General features: G+C 38.6%; 1 protein-coding gene across 1 annotated transcript; it reads right to left on the reverse strand.

Annotated features, from left to right (window-relative positions):
• Positions 1 to 5186: 5186 nt before the first annotated feature.
• On the reverse strand, positions 5187 to 12109 carry LOC121744496 (3beta-hydroxysteroid-dehydrogenase/decarboxylase-like). Its single transcript, XM_042138050.1, has 12 exons — positions 11755 to 12109; positions 11115 to 11204; positions 10889 to 11022; positions 10638 to 10808; positions 10246 to 10362; positions 10081 to 10160; positions 9134 to 9323; positions 7211 to 7328; positions 6662 to 6836; positions 6182 to 6338; positions 5690 to 5756; positions 5187 to 5602 (listed from the first exon to the last, which is right to left on the reverse strand). Exons 1-12 carry the CDS (start codon positions 11990 to 11992, stop codon positions 5421 to 5423), a joined length of 1719 nt encoding a protein of 572 aa, XP_041993984.1. The 5' UTR covers positions 11993 to 12109; the 3' UTR covers positions 5187 to 5420.
• Between the last annotated feature and the right edge of the window lie 6305 nt (positions 12110 to 18414).

The following is an 18414-nucleotide window of genomic DNA, read 5'->3' on the forward strand; positions in this document are numbered from 1 at the left end:
GATCAGACCCTTCTTGATGAGTTCTTTCAAGCTTCCTTCAGCTGGGTGGCCCAATCTCTTGTGCCATAGCATTATGGAATCATCTGACACTGCATTGCTTTCTCCATCAACAGCCTTAGCCTTCAGATAATAGAGAATATGCTCTCTGTCAGCCTCCATCATCACTGCATCTCCAGATTTCACAAACAATTTTCCTAGACTCATCAATATGGTGAACCCTTTCTGTTCCAGCATTCCCAATGAGATGAGGTTCCTCTTTACTTCTGGAATATACCTCACCCCAGTTAGGATCTTTATAGAGCCATCTTGTAGGCTTAGCTTTACCTTCCCTATTCCTTTGATCTGACAAATGTGATTATTACCAAGAACAACCGTACCCGATGCTTCTTGAAGATCATGAAACCAGCTTCTATTTGGGCACATATGGAAGCTGCACCCCGAGTCCATTATCCACCTATGACTGACCCCACTATCACTGATATTCATGAGTTGAGCCGGGGGATCAGCACTCTCCACACAATCAGATTGATTGTGTCCCTCAGAGGCCATCTTTCTCTTCCATGCATGACAATCTTTCTTCAAATGTCCAGGTTTCTTGCACCAATAGCAAGCTCTGGTTTCCTTCTGAGCATCAGAACTTGAGGGTTTAGGGCCCTCAAACTTCTTCTTGAAGTTCTGCTTCTTGAACTTCTTCACATTCAAGGCCTCTGCAGCTTGAACATTGGAGTTTGCAGAGCCTCTGTTGGCTGTCTTCTGGAGTTCTTTGGCCATCAAGGCTTAATAGACTTCTGCATAGGTGATAGGTTTATCTCTTCCATAGATAATTGCACCACTTAGCTGGTCATACGAGCTAGGCAAGGCATTCAATGTGAGAATGGCCTTATCCTCATCTGAGATCTTGACATCAACAGATCCCAGGTCATCAATGATCTTGTTGAACTCCTCTAGCTGCTCAATGATGGACCTATCTCCAGAAAAACTATAGGCATACAGCCTCTTCTTGAGATACAGCCGGTTAGCCAAGGATTTGGCCAAGTAAACTTCATCTAACTTGTCCAAGATCTCCACCGCAGTCTTGGCTTCTTGAACTTCCCTCAAGACCTTATCTCCAAGGCACAGAATCACTGCAGAATGTGCCTTGAGCTGCATTTCCTCCATCTTTGCCTGAGCTTTTTCATCAAGCACTGGAGCCTTTCCTTTCTCCTCTGGTTTTGCAAGAACTGCCGCCAAGCCTTGTTGAATTAAAACCGCCTTCATCTTCATCTTCCACAGGCCATAATCATTCTTGCCTGTGAACTTTTCTGCATCAAGCCTTGCTGCCATCTCTGAAACCGTTTGATCCTCTGCAAATCAGCTTCAATATCCCTTTCCCACAGACGGCGCCACTTGTTAGGATTCGCACACACAAGGCTTTCACACACTCAATAAGATCACACACACACTGTTGTATGAGATCACACAATGCAGAAAACACACACACTCACACTTTGAGTATTGAAGATGATAATCTTGGAGAGAAAACTGGAAAACTCTTTATTGATTAAACTCTTCTCTAAACTACATACACGGTGAGCTATTTAAAGCTCTATAATCAAGTAGCAACTGCTACTAACTAACTACAAGAAGAATCAAGAAAGCAAGAAGAATAACCGCTACATCTCAGCTAACTAACTGCTGCTCCAACGGCTAGTTCGGCTAGGTTGCTTCTTCCTTCTCGGTTCAAGACCGAACTCCTTCCTCGGCTTACAACCGAACTCCTTCTCGGCTTACAACCGAACTCTTCCTTCTCGGCTCATTCCAGCTCAACGCCGAGCTTCCTTACCGAGCTTCCTTACCGAGCTTCCTTACCGCTGAGCTTACCGACTTCTGCCTTCTTCTTCTCGGCTAGTTCCAGGCTAGTTCCAGCTCGGTAAGCCGAGCTTACCGAACTCCTTTCTAGCCGAGCTTCTTCCAACTGAAATGAGCACTCCATTATTACAAAAATAAAATAAAATTACAACATAAAATAAAAATACAACTTAAAATTCAAAAAAATAAAAAAGACATAATTAAAATCCTAAAAAAATAAAAATGACATAATTTAAAATACAATTTTATAGAAAATAAAAAAACTACTCCGCCCGGCGAATCATCCCCCGAAGGCGGTGGAGGTGCACTGAAGCCGTGAGGTTGTGTTGCCATAAACGTAATTCCGTTAAGCCAGGCTTGGTATTGGGCGGGCGTCATGCGGGAAGTGTCCGCCATTGTGGCGGTCATGTACATGGCCATAAGGGAGTTGGGGGGTCCCCCGAGCCCACCTGGCTTGATTCGGCTCAGCCCCTCCTCCCTGTAGCCGCCTTCGCCGCATTTCTCCCTTGCGGCCGACGGCGCCCACGGGAGGACCCCCCGGCATCGTCTGCCGGGGTCTCAACCTCCTGCGAGGCAAACTCTTGTGGCTCTCTACCCAAACCGCCCTCACCAGACGAGTATTGGACACTCGCCGTGTGCTTCGTGCGCTTCGAGGTCGAGCCCGTGCTGGACCGCACACTGCCGGCCCACCTTTCCTCATCCTTGACGACCTCCCAAACATCAACATATTTGAATTATTTGTCGGTGTCGTCGAAGTAGACCCGCAAAGCCGACCTCAGAATGTCGGCACCCGTGGCTCCGCTTTGGTAATGAGCCGCTTCATTCTTGTGGATGGCGCAGAATCGTTTGACATCTCTGTCGACTCGGTCAAAGTGAGCGCGGAGCATCTTATATGTGCTGCGGCGGGACCCCTTTGGCTTAATCTGGTGGTAGGCCTCGGTGACCTTTTCCCAGAAGCACTTCCGGGGTTGTTGATTCCCAACGATGGGATCGTACGAGAAGTTAATCCAGGCGTTGTACACCGTCAGCGTTTCTCTGGGACCGTACGGGTGCCGGCCTAGATCCTCCTCCTCCTCATCCGTCTCCACCTCCGCTCTGGAGCTTCCACCGCCTCGGCCTCCTCCCCCGCCTCCGCCTTCTTCCGGAGTGGGTTCAACGGAATAATCCTCCCGAATCTGGGATAATCCCTGTGAATACTGCGGGGTGGAGGGACGGACGTATGCATCCATGTCAAAATTGGGTGGTTGGCGTCGACGAACCCTGGGTGCCCGGCGTCGACGAACCGGAACCACCCAATGTGTTTTACATGCTCCCCCAGTCGCCGAATGCGTTGAGATCCCACCCGCCGGAGCCGCCACCGCCAGAGTTTCCGTCGCCGGACATTTTGTGATGAGATGTTAGATGAAAATTGGAGAGGAAATGAAGATGATTTGTGAAGAATAGATGTGTAGTTGTGTGTGAAATGAGGATGAATTAGGAGTATTTATAGAGTAAAAAAATAAAATAAAATAATAAAAAAAATGGAAAACGGCTATAAACGGTAATATTACCGTTTTTAATTTTTATTTTTTTTATTTTATTTAATTTGATTTTTTTTAAAAAATGAATTATTGTGTCAGCGTGGCGAGATGTCTCGCCAACCGTCACGACGTGACGGAACGCGGAACGGGCTGGGGACGAGATGGGGCGCCGCAACGCGTCACACCGCCGTCTCGTTCCTTCGTGACGGAATACGGGCCACCCGCGTGACGCGTTGCGGGTGGCCTAAGAGAGAGTTGCTGGCGCGTATAGGCCGGCTACAATTTTAAGAAAGACGAGAAAAAATAATACAAACCTCATTCCACGTATTCATTTTTGGGACGAGAAAAAATAATACAAACCTCATTCCACGTATTTATTTTTGGGATATCTCAGTCAAGATGATTAATTTCCTTTGAATAGGGAAAATAAAATTTCAATAATAGCGTCGATGATAATAGAATTGCCTTAGCCGCTTCAAGCTATTCCACGTTTCCCTACACGCACATTTCATTCATGTGTAAATAAGACTCTTGGAAATTAGTATTTTTTTCTACTATTAAATTATCTAAAATATCATTTGTTATCACTAAACTGTATGGGACAATATTCACCACTTGAAACACATATTTAGCTGTACCTAACCCTATTTGGCCACGTATAGTATCATTAATTGAAAGAATTATTTGATAGTAACATCTCCAATTCTCATTCCACACAGATTGTATTTGTATTTGACTATCGAGATTGCTATCTTCAAATTTAAATATTACTAAGCAGTGAGACGCACATAATTAGGACGTTTAGCTATCTTTTAAATGTCTTGACTTTCTTCTTTGGGAAATATTTGAGGAGAAAACACATAATTTAAGTGGCAAGTAGGTTTACAATTTCCATTGTAACAATGTGGTTACTGATATATTTTCCAACAAAAAAAAATAGTCATGTTTTTCCATTTTGGTCCGTTTATTAATGAGATTGTTTTCTTTTTTTTTTATTATTTCCACGTCAGTATTCAACGCAAGGGCCTATCTCTCTGGAATTGAAGCGTCTATCTCAAGGCTTATTCCACTTCCATTTCATTTCCACATCATCACTATTATGTTTTAATTTTTTTGCAGTTCTATATGTAATACCCCCTCCGTCCAACAAAGTTTGTCCCAGTTTGATTATGAGCGAGTTTTAAGAAATTGTTTAACTTTATATTAAATGAATATGTGTAATGGAATAAGGGTCCAATTGATTTTTATCCTTTTATTGTTGGTTATTGAATGATGTGAAGATGGGTATATTTAATGTTTTTTCTTCCATTTTGTTTGTGTGATTAATGTCTTAACAATACAATTAACTGTATTAAAAATTTTTGCAGCTGGAAAAAAAATTGGCTAAGAAAATGATGCACAAAACAAAATTCGGCCCTTTCATTTCCAAAGGTTGCTGCTGCTCAACTAATCCGTTACATTTGGGATTTTTTGGGAGAAAATAACTATGATTGTGGATAATATCAGCCAACTTAAATTAGGACTACGTACCATATTTGTGACAATTAGCTATATGAAACATGACATAATCATTTTTTGTAAAAATAGCATAAGTAGAGATGTTACTTTATTTCAAGCAAATAAATCAATTTAAATTCTACTAAAATTCTTCGCTATTAATAATACATAAGTGTGTACAGTGTACTCATTTGATTAAGGTAAATGCCCACACGTGGGTTGATCTAGTAAAAACATAACTTGGTGCAAACAAATCTATAATAATCTCAAAATCATGATTCGAAAGCCATCTATTCAATGATCAATTCAAATATGAGAATATAAAATGGAATAACTATTTGTACTATTCACTATTTGCAAAACATTTCCAAAGAAATATACTACCAGCACCTCAAATTCGAGCAAGAGATGCAAATCTTAGGATATCTATGGTGGTAGTATATCATTGTAATAATGTAAATAATTTACACTACATATCTACAAAAATGGTTATATAGAGTTACAAGCTTAAGGTTACAAAAACACAGGGACGACGAAGATCTTATTGCCTGCCATCTAACAACCTACATTTAGATCCCTTCTCGTCAAAGGATTATAGCTAGAGTTAGGTTTTGGCAATTTGCTAGCCAGCAAGATAATTAACTTACTGGCAATCGTGTATACAATTACTGCTATCTCGTCTATTTTTTCCTCGTATTGTTCGTACACGAAACACAAACTGAACACAAAGACCAAAGCTGCAGTTGATTGGCCATGAACAGAAATCATTAGAGGATATCGAAATTCAAAAACCAACATCAAACACAGTTAATCAAAAGACGTACCAATACCAATGGCCTGGACCAAGTACTGAGAAACAATCCACTTGAAAACATACATGAAACATGCAACCTGTAATAGACAGAAACATATCCTTTATATCATAAGAAAAGTATTATCGACAAAACAATAAAGATATCCACATCACTTGTCTTAAATGTTTTACGTTTGCAATACATTGGATATTACAAAAAATGACATAAAACACGAAAGATTACTCTAAGCAATATATTTGCCTCGTCAGTTATGTGAGCAACTTCCAGCTCACAACCAATCAAATAAGAAACGATCAACATGTGCAATTCAGGAACAAATGAAGCTCCTGGATGAAAAGGATGTTACCAAATGCTTATTCAAGAAAGAATGGCAATTTGAAAAATCTCATCTATCATTCAGTGTTCAGATATATAATCATTCTACTTGCAAATGTGAAAGCTTCACCATTTTGGGCATAACACAAACCACCTCAAATTAGGACAAGTTCAGCAATTACATACCTTTAAAAAGATAAACCAATCTTCTCCTTGAGCCAATGACTTGATTAGGAATTCCACCTTATCCCACATGCATTTCATCGCGAAGAAAAGGCTTCTCACATCAACTTCTGAGATCTCAAAACGTGATGATGGTAATCTAGGAATTGTGGTTCCATATCTGTAGTATATGTGTAGTAAATAATCCAACATAATTTCAACCAAAAAAAAAAGCGACCAAGATTTTACACAATATTGCCAATTGATTTTTTAGTTATAGAAAATATTGTAACCTGCCAATAGATCAGATGCAGTTGTTTAATTCAGAAAAAGTCTAAAAATAGAGTATAATAATGAACACAAGATAGACATTGCTACAGAACTATATATGGAGTATGCATATCATTAAAACACCGCAGCGTAGAACAACCCCATATGCTAGAGAATAAACTAGCAGAAGGGTATCTAATAAGCATAGAAAAAGGATAGTTACATTTAACTTACACAGATGATGATAGAACATGGTGCCCACAAAGCAACGCGATGGTTAGCAGTAGCAGTTGGGCAAGAGATGAAATAAAAGTATTCCCAGACAGGAAAAACCAGTGATACATAAAACCAAGCAATGCAAAACATATAAAGGTCCTCTTCTCATCACGCCACAGCAAAATATCTGCAACTGCAGCAAAATAGCACAGCATCACCAAAGTGACAAAAATAAATAAAAAACATTACCCAATAACTCTTTTTGGTATAACTAAGTGGGGTTGCATTATATGCAAAGCTCAATCAAGGCACATACTAGGACAATGGAGATACTTCAGCTCATAGAGGAAAAAGAAATTCTTATGCTAACCATTAAGCTATAGATTCAACCAGTGAATCACATTTAAATAATGATAGACGTGCAATTGAATTAGCAAGGTCATTGATTAAAAGGGATTTCAAGTTCCAAAAACCATCTAATGGAATAGACATATTGGAGAAATCTCCAAGTCGAGAACAAAATATATGACTGAGCTGCAATACCAAGGACTGGAATATAGAACCAACCTTGTCCACCGCCTAACTGCTTTTCTATTTTGGATGGTTCATCGCTGCATCCGTATCTCATAAAAGCTGGCTCTACGGACAAATCGGAGAATGAATCAACAGTTAGTCTCATCGCTTCCTGTGACAAACAACAAGCCCCAATTTAAGGTATTTATTTGGTGCTCAACTCTACTCAGACTTGGGAAGTGAACTTCCCAAGCTACTGGACAAACGACAAGTTGATAAAATAAATAGTTAAACAGGAAATCTTTATTCTACAAACCATACTATAGAAGCAAGAAAAACTATACATAATAGCTCACGAAGCTCTATCTTCTCATATATAAAGCATCCACAAACATTTAGTTTGTATAATATGTGATGACAAATAAAGAGTGACTTAATTGAGTGACTTGAAGAATAGTAGTTCAACTTCAAAATGTTCAGCCTGACGTTAGTCCTGTAAAGAAAAAACACCAACCTATCACAATTTTTCACAACAACTTGCTTCAATGAACTTAGTCTAGCTCTATAGATACATGCATATGTAATGAGTTTTGCTCTATAGATACATGCATAACTTATTCAAGGCTTTCAAGTTTGTTCCTTTTCAACCAAATGTTCTATTCTTACTATAAAGAGGAATGTTTCCATGTTGTTTTTGAAGTGTATTGAGCTATAGGATCCAGATACACCGTCAGAGTCTTGTATGCAGCCATCTCTTAAGACCACCAGAAGACTCCAGCATGAGTATATTAAGATGGCCAAACCATGCACTCAGCACTGTGTTGGTATCAGTGTTGTTAGGGTCGCGGGGCGCACCGGGTCGATGGGGTGAAAATTCGGGTCGAGGGTCGACGAGTCGACGGGGTCGAGAGACCCACAAAGCTAGGTTAATTTTTTTGCCTTTTAATATTAAATAAAATAAATATATTGCTCTAATGTTTATAATATATCAAATAATATAAATGTAGACGCAATTCATGTGAATAGAGATAAAATTGAAAATAGAAATGATCAAAATATCAAAACAATTCATAAGTCATAACACAATAAATAATTGAAACCATTGTCTGAATTCTGAAAATATCAAAACAAAGGAATATGAAGGGTGGCAGCAACAGATCTTTGAATTGTTTATTTGTTTAGGAGTGAAGAGGCCGAATTCTAAAGTGTAGAAAGTAGGTTTGAAAAGTTTGATGTGGTGCATGCATATATATAGAGAATTGTGATTGAGAGAGTCAGAAAACATGTGAGAGATTTGAGAAAATCAGAGATAGCATGTGTTTAGGGCGACCCAGGCGACTCACTCGACCCAGGCGACCCAGGCGACCCAGCGGCGACCCTGTATCTCGATCAACCCACCCATGTTGGGGCGGTGATGGTCTCGACCCAGGCGACCCGAGCGACCCGAACGACATTTTGACAACACTGGTTGGTATCGATATATCCATCTCGATACACTTCTTGCAAACAATTGGAGGCACTCATAGGTTACTCGTCGCCATAATCAGTCATCATTATGGAGAGGAGTACGCAACAGCTGAACATAGAATAACTTGACTATCCTGTTAAAAAATTAACAGTGGGGACTTGCTAACAACATGTACAAGTCCCCTTGCCAAGCAAGAATTATTCTTTGAGAAAGTTTTAAATCCATCCTACTTTTCCCTACATCAACTGGGATTACTTTTTCATCTAATGGTTTTACATACAAACTTGTTGACATCTGCAATTCGTATATAGATAAGATCAAGCCAACCTTCACAAGTTAAACCATCAAAACTTTCAACATTATTTAAGCAGTACAGCTAATATATAGCTCGCACTTAGCTCTTCTAGGTAGTAGGTACTTCAAACAAGAGTATGAAACGAAAATTTCTTCTTAATACCAATTATAGTATGAGATACTAGTTTTTAATGAGAGAGAATGGAAAATTTTACCTTCTGGGAAACAACTGGTGAGTACTTAATATGTTCCTGAGCAGCAAGACAACTAAATGTCCTTGTGCATGAAGCTATCTTGTAAATAGAGACGAATGGATCAAGCCTTTTGGAATCTGACTTCCGATGAAGCAATTTTATAAAAGAAAATATATGCTCAGATACGTGAGTCGGGATATTAATGAAAGGCCTGCAACCAGATATGTACAAATGCAACAGATTAAATTATGAGAGCATTCAGCCCAACTGATGAACAAGAGGGCCAACAAATTGGATAATAAAACGGAAACACAAGCAATGCAATGAAACCATCAAGAAAAGAGGTTGCCCATAGATATATCGCTACAAGCAAACACCTATAGTTCGACTATCTCGTTATGAACAATGTGGTAAGGGAATAGGGGATAAATATAAGGTGGAGGCCAGGACTTCCATTTCTGACAGCTAGCAGATAAAAGAATGTGACCTAGAAATGTAAAAAGGTGTGACACATTAATTTTGAAAATTATTCCTGTTATTAACTGAAAAAGTTACAGTCTCCTTCCAAGTGTAGTCACTCATCCGGAAACTAAACCTTTCGTATCAAGGTGAAGTTGTTGTCTTAGAAAACTTGCTCGATAACAACATTAATTACTCAAAGCCAACAGATTAAAGACGAAGGTCTAACAGTCTACATAAGACTTATTCTCTTGAGATGGTCATATTTTCTGTGAATGTAGGAAATAAAGGTCTAACAGTCCATTCTCCCTTTTAAATTTTTTAGAGTTTAGAAGGATTGTAAAATCCAACACCATTTATATATTGTCTAAAGGGATCATCCTAGTCTATAAAAAGCCTCAATGTATCTATGAGACAGGTGAAGAAATGCATAGTCATCAAAGAACTGAATAAGAAATGAACCTTTCTGGAAAGTTCGTAGCATCTAACATTTAATGAGAGAATATTACCTCGGGTAGCCTAAGCGCTCTAGGAAATTAAATGCAAATTCCCGAATATTCATTGGCTCCAGATTCGTTATAAAGAAGGCCTGCAATATATTTCAGCAGAAAACATTCTTTCACAACAAATGAGAGTGATTGACAGAACAAAGAACAGCTCAGTTTTGAGCATACCTTGCCAGACACGGTATCCATCTGAGCACCCAGAGATTCTTCAGCACAGATGTGGGCATGAGCAACATTATCAATATATGTGAAGTCCGACAGATTGTTTCCACTTCCTATAATAAACTGAATTTACTGAAATGAGAGAGCCTATTACTAATTCCAAAAAATACATACCTAACTCTGTTAATAATATAAAACATGTGACAAAGGAAAAACAGAGAAAGATCTTATGATTTGTAATTTTCCAATATAGCGAGCAGAAGCATGCATTTGATCACTCAGTAGTCAATGATCTAGAGAAACACATGTCATCTACTTAATGAAGAACTAAACAGAAAGTAAAAGATAAATGATAATCTTTTGCGAATCTTTGTGAGATAGCAATGTAGCTTCCGCACCTTATCCCAATTGGATTTTACCATATTCACCAGCAAGGGAATGAGTTGTGGATCTCCAGGTCCAAATACATTGCAAGGACGAAGTGCACAAGTTAAGAGGTCGTCAGTGCCATTTGCAGACAATATCAGTGCCTCAGCGTGAGTCCTAAGGTCAGCAACCATATCCCAGAACTGCAGGACAGAGTTCATGACAAATGTGAGAGAGATGGAGAGAGTAAAAGAAAGCCTCAGAGTTTCAGTAAGATACATACATGCCCAGAATATGGCAAGGATTCATCTCCGCCACGTATGTCATGGACATCATCAAAAACTACATCAGCAGAACTGTTGTATATTAGCCGTTTAATTCCGCATTCTCGACAAGCCTTCACTACATTCTTTGCACCTGAGGAGTTGTGGCAAATAAGGACACCAGTACAAGATGAAATGCCAGTAAACCACATTAATTATTCTATTACCAGCTAAATCAGAAATTACCTTGAACGATTACTTTGTAGCAAAGATAAAAATCTTGGGGAAATAAATCCATAGAGTCAGTAAAAAATACAACTGATACACCCCTCAAAGCTGCACAGATATGACAAGGTGTTACTAAGCTACAACATTAGACCAATGGAAGTTCTAGCTTTTCAAAACTACAAAGATGCATTAGCATAAGAAATTGTCAAATGAGAACATAGATAAAATATAAAGCAAGGCAAAACTGTATCTAAAATTAGTTACTAAACTCACTGAAAGAAATAAATAAAATCAATCACCAATTATTGCTTCCAGTAGATTTCTCTCTGGAGATCCTGATCAAAATTTTCATGTCCATTTTATTATAAGTAAATTGAATATAGCAGTAAAGTATAGTCATCTTTCCCAACGTATGCACCAAATTCAACAGCTTAAGTAGAGTAAATTCCGAAACATCCTATGCTGAATTTCGATTTTCGATACCATCAACATATATCCATCCAAACTCCACATATAATCGCATCGATCATACTTATACAGCCATGCAGGTTCAATTAGCGATCAAAACTAATCACTTCAAAGAATAACTCCACACTCATCCACTAAGTACTCCACGTTTCCAACATTTCACATCACAATTGAAGCTCTGAATGAGTACCTTCCATGATTTGAGATTTATCACGCACATCAACCTGGAAATAAGCGGCACGGCCGGATGCGATCGCATCGGTCAGGAGCGGCTCTGACGGCTTGAGCTCCGGAGACTTGTGAGAATCGGCGACTCGGACGTTCCAATTACCGAGTTTGAGGAGACGATCCACCAATGCGCGGCCGATAAATCCCCGGCCGCCCAATACGACGCAGGTTTTCGAGTGTTTGCCGCTTTCTTTCGGCATTTTCGAGGAATCGGCCGCTGATGAGAGGTGTGGGGAAGGGATGGATCCTGTGTTATGGCCTCCACCGGAATTAAGTGGACAGTCAACTGAACTTTTCTTTCTCTATTGAAGTTTTTCTTTTTTGCAATATCGTTACTGCTACAATTTTAGTTTGACTAATTTATTTGTGAAAATAATTTTTAGTGAGTACTCCCTCATCCCATTTAAGATAACCCATTTTTCACACGTGTTTTAGAAAAATTATAATACTGCCTCTGTCCCAGTTTAAGAGTAAGATTTAGTTATGATGTCTGTTTTGAGAAATTGGTGGAGTGTGTAATAAATGAAGTGAAGTAGTGTTTGTTGGAGTGTGTCCACTATTGTTGTAAAAACATTTTTTGTGGCCGTGGACAAATCAGGAGTGGCTGAGGAAAAAAAAAAGGGTGGGAAGTGTCTTCACTATTGTCGATACTATGAAGACATTCTATAAATATATCCAACAAATGAAAATATTTTCCCAGCAGTTGTTTAGATAATTTATATGGTTCTTAAAACCACATTGATCCAATTTTGATATTTCCTAAATATTACAATTTTTTTATTTTACGTGACATTTTCTATAGCAAATCAATCGCAATATCTAAATGGTATACATGGCTTCACGGTTTCCCACATTAAATTAATTTTATCTAAAAATATCTTATTCAGAATGGATTCGAAAATAACACACAAAATATAAAATTTATCTAATATTTTAGAAAATTTATAAAGTTCAAGGGAATATTCAAACTAAATCAAAATTCATGATTTTATGAATATCCCTTTCCCTTTTACCAACTTTTAATGCTTTTTGGCGTTTTCTAGAATATACCTTTTAATTCTATCGTTGATTTCTTTAATTATCCTTATTTAATTTCTACAGAAATATTTGATCCCTGAACATTCTCTGATATCGAGCCACATGTTACATAGTTAATTATTCCACTAATTAGTAGTTTGTCTACATTGTAAGAATGAAATAAGAGTATCTGATTAGTCTTATAAGAAAAATATTCTTATAAAAATATATAATTAAAATTATTTTTTATCTGATTAGTCTTATAAGAAAAATATTCTTATAAAAATATATAATTAAAATTATTTTTTATTAACCATAAAAAATAGTTTATTTTTTTAGTTTTATCAATACAAGTCCATTTAAATTTATAGAATTTTTCTCACATTTAATTTTCTCAATCATCTACTTTAATCATTTAGTTTCTAATTAATTGTATATTAAAACTCATGTTATCTATATATTAGAATATTAGATTATAGTATTTTTGTATTTCAATGAAATTCCCAAGATTAACAAAACATGATCAGATGTTAATTTATATTGGAAATAATGTAGCCTTTACACGGGTAAACTCTTGCTATTACAAAAGAACCAAAACTAAGGTAAAAATAACAAAGTAAATACAATAAAAGCAACAAGAAAGCAAACTATTGTCTTCTTCAAGTCGAGTCAAGGTATCACTCTCTCCGCAAGATGAGATACGCCCCGGCTAGTGCTCACGGATTGGCGCAACATCCCTAAAGATGAAACGACTTTTCTCCTACCGAGTTGAAGCACCTCAAACTCGTAGACACCGGCGAACTTGAATTGGAGGCGAGAACCGAGCAATGCAATGCTCTTAAATGCGAACTAGAATGCTTGAGAGCTAGAGAGAAGAGAGAATGATTTGTTGGTGTGTCATCATCTCCCAAAACTCCACCTATTTATAGAATAGGAGTGCCTACATGAAGAGTCTTGGCATTAAGGCACCTCATAATGCATTTGGAGGTTACCTTGAGATGAAAGGCCAAAGGACTTAGGAAAATGAAAGGGCTAAAGCCTTTTTCCAATTTCCCTATATTTTTCCTACAATCCCACACATTAGTTAGAGCGCTGCAAGCTCAAACCAACACCAGACACAAATGCATGTATACAGACTCTTTGTCCAGTTCTCGAGAAATGGTACTGTATTTAGAGAGGTAATTTGTGATTTTGAATCTTCCATAATCAACACTATCGGACATACTGGCGGGCTAGTGGACGCGATGCCTTGAACTATTCCTCCTTGGTGTATGCCTAGCATCAACACAATATTGTCTCAACTCCATCAGTTCTCATGTTTGTGTCTGTTTCGGTCGTGGAACCCTTTTTGGAATTCATAAGTGACTCACACACACGAAGTGGCCCCACTTCTCACTTACATAGGTGATTCTTTCATGAGTATCCTGCCATACTGTATCTCCTTGAGATTTCAAGAATCATTTAAAGTCAAAAGACTTAACCTCTTACCACGTACAGGTTACAACACTCAATGCTTTCTAAAGAATGGACGAAGATTAAAATATTCTGAGTGTTACAGCTAGATTTATATAGTTTCGTTTTCCAATTGAACTAATCCCATGGATCTCCAATCGTATGGTTGGGTTACCACTATACTCATCTTTTAAGATGTGGTTTTCAGTCTCATTCCTTTTAGCAATTTATGCATTTGATCACGTTTTAAACCTTTTGTTAATGGATCCGCTAAGTTATCAATTGACTTAACATAGTCAATTGCGATAACACCACTTGTGATCAACTGCCTTACGGTATTATGTCGTCGATGAATGTGTCGAAACTTTCCATTATAGAAGCCACTGTTTGCTCTACCTATAGCTGCTTTGCTATCACAATGTATCACTACTGTGGGCACTTGTTTCTTCCAATATGGAATACATTCTAGGAAATTTTTGAGCCACTCTGCTTCTTCTCTGCTTTATCCAAAGCGATAAACTCAGATTCCATGGTGGAGCGAGCAATACACGTCTGTTTCGTTGACTTCCACGAAATAGCACCACCCACCACAGTGAACACACACCCACTCGTCAAAAATGAGTCTTTTGAATCGGAGATCCAATTTGCGTCCCAGTACCTTTCAAGTACTTGGGGATATCTTATGTAGTGCAGTCCAAAGTCAATAGTATACTTCAAGTATCTCAAGACTCTGCACAGAGCTTCCAATGTACCTTGCTTGGGTTGCTCGTGAATCGGCTCAACTTGTTCACCATACAAGCAAGATCTGGTCAAGTAAACATCAAACTTCCTATAACCTTTGCGTACTCTTCTTGAGCAACATGCTCACCCATATTCTTGCTTAGATGGACATTGAGATCCAAAGGAGTCTTTGCTGGCTTACAATCGAACGAGTTGAATATCTTAAGCATTTTCTCAAGATAATGAGATTGTGTTAAGGCAATTCCCTCATTAGTCCTCAATATTTTGATTCCGAGAATCACATCAGCTAGACTCATATCTTTCATATCGAAATTTCTTTTCAACATATTTTTTATCTCGTTAATAATGGCACTATTGCTGCCCATTATCAACATATCATCAACATAAAGACACACAATAATAAACCGGTTATCTGTGTTCTTAATATTAACACATTTATCCCACTCGTTGATAGTGAATCCACTTGTCAACATCACATTGTCAAACTTCAAGTGTCATTGCAACGACGATTGCTTCAATCCATAAAGAGACTTTACCGATTTGCATATCTTGCGCTCTTGCCCGGGCACAATAAACCCTTCAGGTTGCTCCATGTATATCTCTTCTTCCAAATCACCATTCAGAAACACAGTTTTCACATCCATTTGGTGAATCTCAAGATTGTGCAACGCAGCAATCGCAAGAAGCACCCGAATCGAAAATATTCCCGTAATAGGTGAGTAAGTATCAAAGAAGTGATGCTCTTCTTTCTGTTTAAAGCCTTTGACTACTAGGCGGGCTTTGTACTTATCTACAGTACCATCGAGTTTATATTTCTTTTTCAGAATCCACTTGCATCCTAAGGCCTTACAACCTTCCGGCAAGTCTACTAACACCTATGTGTTATTTAGCATAATAGATTTCATTTCACTACTGATAGCTTCTAGCCACCACACCGCGTCTGGGCCAGACATTGCTTCTGATTGTGACTTTGGTTCACCATCCAACATAAAAGTTATGAAATCTGGACCTAAAGTCTTAGCAACTCTAACTAGTGGTTTCATCCACCATTCTTTCACTAGAACTCATCTTGCTTCTTGTAAGGAAACACATTCTCAAATAATACAGTATTCCTAGACTCAATTATTGTTCCTTCAGCTACATCGGGTATAGCTAACTTATGAACTACAAAGCGACATGCGTTGCTGTTCAATGCATATCTAATAAAGATACAATCGACTGTTTTAGGGCCAATTGAAACTTGTTTTGGAGGCGGCATTTGTACCTTTGCTAAACACCACACTATGAGGTATGTATATGAAAGTTTCTTTCCCTTCCACAATTCATAAGGAGTCACATCCCTATTTTTTAGTGGAATCTTATTCAAAATGTAATTTGCGGTTAACAAAGCTTCCCCCACATGTTCTGGGGTAAACCTGAATTAATCAACAAAGTATTCATCATCTCTTTTAGTGTTCGATTTTTGCATTCAGCAACACCATTCGACTAAGGATAATATGGAGCTGTAGTTTGGTGAATTATACCACTTGCATGACATAATTCTACAAACGGCGCTACATATTCACCACCTCTATCACTTCGAACACACTTAATTCGACAATTAAGTTGATTTTCAGCTTCATTTTTGAAGTCTTTAAACGCTTCAATTGCCTCATCTTTACTTATTGATAAGTAACAATATCTTTTGCAATCATCAAAGAATATGATGAAATACTTTTTACCACCTCTAGTTTGCACAAATTTCATATCACATACGTCTATATGGATCAACTCAAGAGGTTTTGTGCTCCGTTCTACCGAGCTGAACGGTAGCTTGGTCATTTTTGCTTCAACACAGACTTCACATTTCTTTTGTGAATTAAACTCATTAACTTTTAGTAAATCAAGATTTACTAATCCTTTATAGCATTTAGATTCACATGTCTTAATCTACAATGTCATATAGCGGAGCACTCAAGCAAGTAAGACGAATAAGCATTCGTATTATCTTTCACTTGATTCGGTACACGACCAGTGGCCATGACATTAAGCTTGAACAAGCCATTGGAAAGATAACCTTTTCCAAGGAAAGTATCAAAATTAGATAAAACAAACTTGTCAGAATCAAACACTAGCTTAAAGCCATGACTAACAAGCAGACTACCAGAAACAAGAATTTTGCGGATGTCTGGGACATGCAGCACATCCTTCAGCTTCAGCTCACGACCAGATGTCATTAAGAGCTTCACTTCTCCTATGCCAACGACTTCAGATGAGTCTTGATTTCCCATGTGAAGCTTCTTCCCTTCGACTTGCTTATAGGTCGAAAATTAGCTACGATCAGAGCACACATGCACAGTAGCTCCAGTGTCAACAAACCAAACCTTCGGATTGTCAACGTGGTTCACTTCAGAAACCACAACAACCAAGTCATCATCGTTGAAGTATTTCTCGACCATGTGAGCACTTTTCTAGAATTTCATCTTCTTAGGCTTTTGGCAGTCCTTCGCCATGTGGCCCGGCTTATCATAGTTGAAGCAGTTGCCTTCAAACTTTCAGACAACATCTACCTTCCATTTGCCCTTGTCATTTTCCCTTGGGCGGGGACGCTTGAAAGATCATCCCTTCTCCATCAGATTTGCCTTGGCATCTTCAGGCCCTCCTAACTTCTAATGGTACCGCATATTATCCTTTTCAACACGAAGACGGACAATCAGGTCTTCTGGCTTCATCTCATTTCTCTTGTGCTTTAGGTAGTTCTTGAAATTCGTCCTGCACAGAGGAAGCTTCTTGATCATTGATCCAACAACAAACTGGTCTGACAAGGCCATCCCTTCAGCGTGGACATCATGGATAATGATTTGCAATTCTTCTGCTTGCTCTAGCACTAAGCGAGAGTCCACCATCACGTAGTCCATAAACTTTGTGACTACAAATTTCTTTGTACCATCGTCCTCGACGCGATACTTCTTGTCAAGAGTCTCCCACAAAGCTTTGGAGGTTTTAGCCCCGGCAAGTATAGAATAGAGACTATCTCCTAAGCCGTTCAAGATATAGTTCTTGCACAAGAAATCTCCTTGATACCAAACATCAAAGGCAGCCCGGACATTAAAGTCTGTCTCCTCTTCAGATACAGTTGGAGCATCCTCCTTGAGGAAGTTGGCAACACCCAATGTAGTTAGGCAGAATAACATCTTTTGTTGCCAGCGTTTGAATTTTGAGCCCTTAAACTTTTCGGGCTTCTCAGCTTGAGCCATGACCCTTGAGGTCGAAACAGGTGCGAACAATGAGGTGTTAGCGGATGCAAAAGACGATCCAATATTGTTGTTTCCGTCCCTCCAGCTCCGGTCAACATGATTTCAGCAAGATTACACTATCTCGTCTTGCGATTATCGGAAATAATGTAGCCTTTACACGGGCAAACTCTTGCTAT

Source organism: Salvia splendens, chromosome 1 (assembly GCF_004379255.2).
Source record: "Salvia splendens isolate huo1 chromosome 1, SspV2, whole genome shotgun sequence".
Classification (NCBI taxonomy): Eukaryota; Viridiplantae; Streptophyta; class Magnoliopsida; order Lamiales; family Lamiaceae; genus Salvia; species Salvia splendens.

Bases quoted from the DNA above. Each gene is read 5' to 3' on its own strand.
- LOC121744496 (XM_042138050.1), bottom strand. From the start codon at position 11,992: ATGCCGAAAGAAAGCGGCAAACACTCGAAAACCTGCGTCGTATTGGGC. The intron at 7,329-9,133 runs GTAAAATTTTCC...TGTTTGTCACAG, and splicing joins CACCAGTTGTTTCCCAGAAG to GAAGCGATGAGACTAACTGT. The intron at 5,603-5,689 runs GTACGTCTTTTG...AATCAACTGCAG, and splicing joins GGTCCAGGCCATTGGTATTG to CTTTGGTCTTTGTGTTCAGT.